A 6,000-nucleotide genomic window follows, 5' to 3' on the forward strand; every position below is an offset into this window, starting at 1 on the left:
CAGCATCATGATGGTCACATCCGTGTTTGGCGACATCGCGGTGAACGCACATTGGAAGCGTGTATTCGCCATCGCCATACTGGCGTATCACCCGGCGTGATGCTATGGGGTGCCATTGGTTACACGTCTCGGTCACCTCTTCTTCGCATTGACGGCACTTTGAACAGTGGACGTTACATTTCAGATGTGTTATGACCCGTGGCTCTACCCTTCATTCTATCCCTGCGAAACCTTACATTTCAGCATGATAATGCACGACCGCATGTTGCAGGTCCTGTACGGGCCTTTCTGGATACAGAAAATGTTCGACTGCTGCCCTGGCCAGCACGTTCTCCAGATCTCTCACCAACTGAAAAGTCTGGTCAATGGTGGCCGAGCAACTGGCTCGTCACACTAAGCCAGTCACTACTCTTGATGAACTGTGGGATCGTGTCGAAGCTGCGTGTGCATCTGTACCTGTACACACCATCCAAGCTCTGTTTGACTTAAAGCCCAGGTGTATCAAAGCCGTTATTCGGGTAGAGGTGGTTGTTCTGGGTACTGATTTCTCAGGATCTATGCACCCAAATTGCGTGAAAATGTAATCACATGTCAGTACTAGTATAATATATTTAAGGAGAAGCACCATTACATACCATGGGGAAGTCAGTCTGAAGTCAGTCTTCGCATTACGTACTAATCGTCAGTTGAAAACCCACAGTGACTCGAAGTGGATAAAAAACGCATTTGGTCTATCAACGTTTGATACGTGTTCTTCAACACCCACATCATTGGTCCCTGTTTTATTGATTGGAATCTAAGTACATTCAGATATCCCGAATTCGTAAGATATGCCGCTGGACGTGACATACGGCAGTCAGTGTGGTACCGACATGACAGGTGTCCCTCTCATTGCGTGCATGTAATGACAGACACTCTTAAGAGCACATTTAGACAGCTCTGGAAGGGTCGTTCAGGAACCGCAGAATAGTCGGCAGATTCGCCAAGTTTAACACTTCTATACTTTTATCTGTGGCGAAGATTATGAGCTAAATGCGGTTTGTTGGGTTCCCTTTGTTATTTCTTCTTCATTCATCTTCTTGTTCCACGATTCATTTAATCTCCATCTGTCACACGCCCACACTTTATTATTCTCCCCGCCTTAACAGAACTAAGTTTTTACATCTGACTTCTATATTTCTAAATCAGAATGAAAAAAAATGCTATAACTCTGAAAACGAATACCAACTTGCCATTGTTGGTCAGTTAAAACTTTTCACATTAGTCCACCAGTGTGACATTACAAACAACATTGCTTAATAAAACATGAAAATGAAGTAAATTGAGTCAGTTTCATTCATTCCTGTTAGAGAACAAAATGCTATTTGTTATATTTTCTACTTCTGAAAGCTTATTTTGCAAGTGTAAAATGCATTTTGATGGGGTCTGATTGTAGAAGCGTGTAGAGAGTGTGTGGAAATACATGATTTCATTTCAAACTCAAGTTTGTCCACCAGTGGACATTATGCGTTTTGAAAACCTCGCACGTGAAGGGCAAGGTTCCATGTTCGATTCCAATCCACCACAATTTTAATCTACCATGAAGACTCAAAACAGCACAAACTCCGCTGTAGAGTGAGAGATTTGTTCATTATACAAAAAGTGAGATTGTACGCGAGGGAGGAAATCCTTACCAATTGGGCAGCACAACTGTATTAAGCTTCGGGATCTCCCTCCCAACAAAGGCTTACGACTAAGTTATCACGTTACGAGAGTTGATAAAAATGTGTTTATAACGAGATAATTATATTTTATTTTGTGCTATATTGTAATTTTTAACATTGTTTTGCCCATTGGCAATTTGAGCTGCATTCTTGTTACGTAATTTGCAAATTATACTGTAAGTGGTGCCATATTTTCACATGGTTTGGTATTATTTTAGTGGATTTTGAGCTAATGAAGACCAAAAAGTGATTTTAAGTTATTTTATTTGCCATTGAGTAATTTGCAATGTTGTCATATACGAGGGATTTGATGGGGAGGAGGCATTAGCGAAGTGTTCTGACCACCATAAAATAGTGCTTCTACATCTAGGGACGATCCCTCTACGTCATTCAAAGTGCTAGGTTGGTGCATTAGTTTGTAACATTGTTCCGTGAGTTTAACAAACACAACAGACACACAAACAGATTTTAGTCATCAATGATATATTCTCTTTCACTGTTTACATCAATCTGTCAACGCTGGATTAATTTTTCGATTCCGCAACTGTGGAAATCACGTGGTTTTAAGATGTCGTCGAACCATGTTCGGAGCGCATTTTCATCCGGAAAGGAAGTTCCTTGAAGATTGTTCGATAGATAGCAGAATAGATGAAAATCCGCAGGCGCAAGATCCGGTGAATAAGGTGGGTGCAGAATGACTTCCCAACCCAACTACCGTACAGCGGTTTTTGTGTCTAGTAGAAGGCGGGAGGGCGTTATCGCAGAGTAGCAACAATTCACGCAATCTATCTGGTCGTTTTTCTTGGTATGCGTCTACAAGACGTCTCAGTTGTTGACAATAAATGTCAACAGTGATGGTTACACCTCTGGTTAGCAATTCGTGGTACACAACACCGCCGCTGTTCCACCAGGTGCATAACATTATCTTCTGTGGATGTGCGCAGGTCTTTGTACGGGGAGCGGGGGAGGCGGAAACTGTTGCTTTCTTTGGGTTCAACCTTTCTTTTGTTTTCTTTATGTCAGTTTAAAGATACAATTTCTCGTCACCAGTAACGATAAAGGATAGGACTGGTCGGTGTTGTTCACGAGCCGGTTGATGACGAGCAAGAAGAGATGCATCTGTTCAAAAATCGGGTGTATGGGTACCGCATGCTCTAAGCCACGAATCACAACAATCAGTAAGTGCAAATCAAATGATTCAAATGGCTCTGAGCTCTATGGGACTTAACATCTGCGGTCATCAGTTCCCCTAGAATCTTTCACGCAGAAGGATCGTACAAACATACCGCCGTTTGAGTCTCGTACAGATTCCCGTATGTAAGACATAGTGATAGACATCCCTGGGGTTGTGAAGCAGCTGAATGGGTTGAAAATAAATAATTTACAGAGAGTACTCTACTGCATTGGCTCCTTACTTAGCTTGCATTTATCCCGAGCGACTGGAAAAAAAGCGCAGGTGACGCCTGTGTATAAGAAGGGTAGAAGGATGGATCCTCAAAATTACAGACCAATATCCTTAACATCTGTTTGTTGCAGGATTCTCGAACATATTCTCAGTTCGAATGTAATGAATTTCCTTGAGACAGAGAAGTTGCTGTCCATGCATCAGCATGGCTTTAGAAAGCATCGCTCCTGCGAAACGCAACTCGCACTTTTTTCACATGATATCTTGCGAACCATGGATGAAGGGTATCAGACGGATGTCATATTCCTTGACTTCCGGAAAGCGTTTGACTCGGTGCCCCACTGCAGCCTCCTAACTAAGGTACGAGCATATCGGACTGGTTCCCAAATATGTAAGTGGCTCGAGTAATAGAACCCAGTACGTTGTCCTCGATGGTGAGTGTTCATCGGAGGTAAGGGTATCATCTGGAGTGCCCCAGGGAAGTGTGGTAGGTCCGCTGCTGCTTTCTATCTACATAAGTGATCTTTTGGATAGGGTGGATAGCAATGTGCGGCTATTTGCTGATGATGCTGTGATATACGGGAAGGTGTCGCCATTGAGTGAGTGTAGGAGGATACAAGATGACTTGGACAGGATTTGTGATTGGTGCAAAAATGGCAGCTAACTCTAAATATAGACAAATGTAAATTAATGCAGATGAATAAGAAAAAGAATCCCGTAATGGTTGAATACTTCGTTAGTAGTGTAGCGCTTGACACAGTAACATCGATTAAATGTTTGGGCGTAACACTGCACAGCGATATGAAGTGGGACAAACATGTAATAGCAGTTTTAGGGAAGGCGGATAGTCGTGTTCGGTTCATTGGTAGAATTTTGGGAAGATGTGGTTCATCTGTAAAGGAGACCGCTTATAAAACACTAATACGACCTATTCTTGAGTACTGCTCGAGCGTATGGGTTCCCTATCAGGTCGGATTGAGGGAGGACATAGAAGCAATTCAGAGGTGGACTGCTAGATTTGTTACTGGTAGGTTTGATCATCACGCGAGTGTTACGGAAATGCTTCAGGAACTCGGACAGGAGTCTCTGGAGGAAAGGAGGCGTTCTTTTCGCGAATCGCTACTGAGGAAATTTAGAGAACCAGCATTTGAGGCTGACTGCAGTACAACTTTACTGCTGCCAACTTATATTTCGCGGAAAGACCACGAAGATAAGATAAAAGAGATTAGGGCTCGTACAGAGGCATATAGGCAGTCATTTTTCCCTCGTTCTGTATGGGAGTGGAACATGAAGAGAAGATGCTAGTTGTGGTAAGAGGTACCCTCCGCCACGCACCGTATGGTGGATTGCGGAGTATGTATGTAGATGTAGATGTTGAACTACTTAAACCGAACTAACCTAAGGACATCACACACATCCATGCCCGAGGCAGGATTCGAACCTGCGACCGTAGCAGTCACGTAGCTCAGGACTGAAGCGCCTAGAACCGCTCGGCCACTGGGCCGGCTCAGCAAGTGCATCTCTTCTTGCTGGTCATGCAAATGTCGCACGATGGTGCAATAACCACAGTTCATCACATTTGTCAGTTCTCGAGTAACTGACGTAGACCATTGTGGATTAATGCTTTTAAAAGATATTCATCGAACCCCGAAGGTCTTCTTGAACGTAAACAGCCAATCTACTCCATGTCACAATGATCCTCCTTAAAACGAGAAAATCATTATCTTGCCGTGCTCTGTCCAGTGGCATAATCCCCAAACATGGTGCAGATGTTTCCCGCTGTCTTCACTGCTGTCACCCCTGTTCAAACGGTTCAAATGGTTCTGAGCACTATGGCACTTAACATCTGACGTCATCGGTCCCCTAGACCTTAGAACTACTTAAACCTAACCAACCTAAGGACATCACACTCATCCATGCCCGAGGCAGGATTCGAACCTGCGACCGTAGCGGTCGCGCGGTTCCAGATTGAAGCGCCTAGAACCTCTTGGCCACAATGGCCGGATGTCACCCCTCTACTGGAATCAAACAGACCATTTTGCACTCCATTTTCCAGCGTCCACAGCTCCACTCGCCATCTCCAAATGACAAAATGACAATATGCAACCTAAAACAGCGACAGTGAACTACAGTCAAAAAATGCAACAGGAACCAACATTCAAAACAAAAACGCCACGAACTTATGCATTAGCCTAACACTTGGATGCCCGCAGGTCGAGAGTTCAACTTCAAGAAGCGGCCGGCGTCGCAGACGCGCACGCTGGGGCTGCCCTACGATTACGGCAGCGTGATGCACTACCGGGCGCGCGCCTTCTCCAGGGACGGCTCCAGCCTGACGCTGGAGCCGCGCGACCCGGCCGCCGTCGCCGTCATGGGCCAGCGCGAGCGCTTCAGCCGCGGCGACGTCGCCAAACTGAACCGGCTGTACCGCTGCCCGCCGCCCTTCTACCTGGGCGACGACCTGAAACAGCCAGCTGCCGCCGCCCCCTCCAACTCCACAGCCAGCAACTCGTCGGTAACACAAGTGGTCCCACCCACTAGCACCGTTGCTAGCACCCCATCACAACCAGGCGACAAAAAAGGTAGCGCACACAACAACATCGACACTTACGAACCACCACTACAAGCTGTTGGGAACGAAATTTCCTCCAGCAGCTCACATTCCTCAGAAAAAGATGATGAGGAGAGGCGAGATCGCCATTGGCGATTCGAGGAAACTACCAAAAAGTCTTTAGTGGAGTAAGTGACATTACGTGGCAAGAATCGTCTGTGATAATGAAATCATTGGAGACGCCCCACCACGAAAGTTTAATGTGTAAGTTATGCACTACCATTTGTGACAAAATGCAACAATTAAATCTTCAGCCCAGTGCTGTTTTATTGTTGCCAAAA

General features: G+C 45.2%; 1 protein-coding gene across 1 annotated transcript in view; it reads left to right on the forward strand.

Annotated features, from left to right (window-relative positions):
• The window catches only part of LOC126278779 (seminal metalloprotease 1-like), a 67,747-nt gene extending 61,747 nt beyond the window's left edge, over positions 1-6,000 (forward strand). The window contains exon 4 of the mRNA XM_049979057.1: positions 5,322-6,000. Coding sequence (XP_049835014.1) covers positions 5,322-5,851 — 530 coding nt within the window. The 3' untranslated portion in view covers positions 5,852-6,000. The remainder of the gene's footprint in view (positions 1-5,321) is intronic.

The sequence above is a fragment of the Schistocerca gregaria genome, chromosome 1, assembly GCF_023897955.1.
Source record: "Schistocerca gregaria isolate iqSchGreg1 chromosome 1, iqSchGreg1.2, whole genome shotgun sequence".
Classification (NCBI taxonomy): domain Eukaryota; kingdom Metazoa; phylum Arthropoda; class Insecta; order Orthoptera; family Acrididae; genus Schistocerca; species Schistocerca gregaria.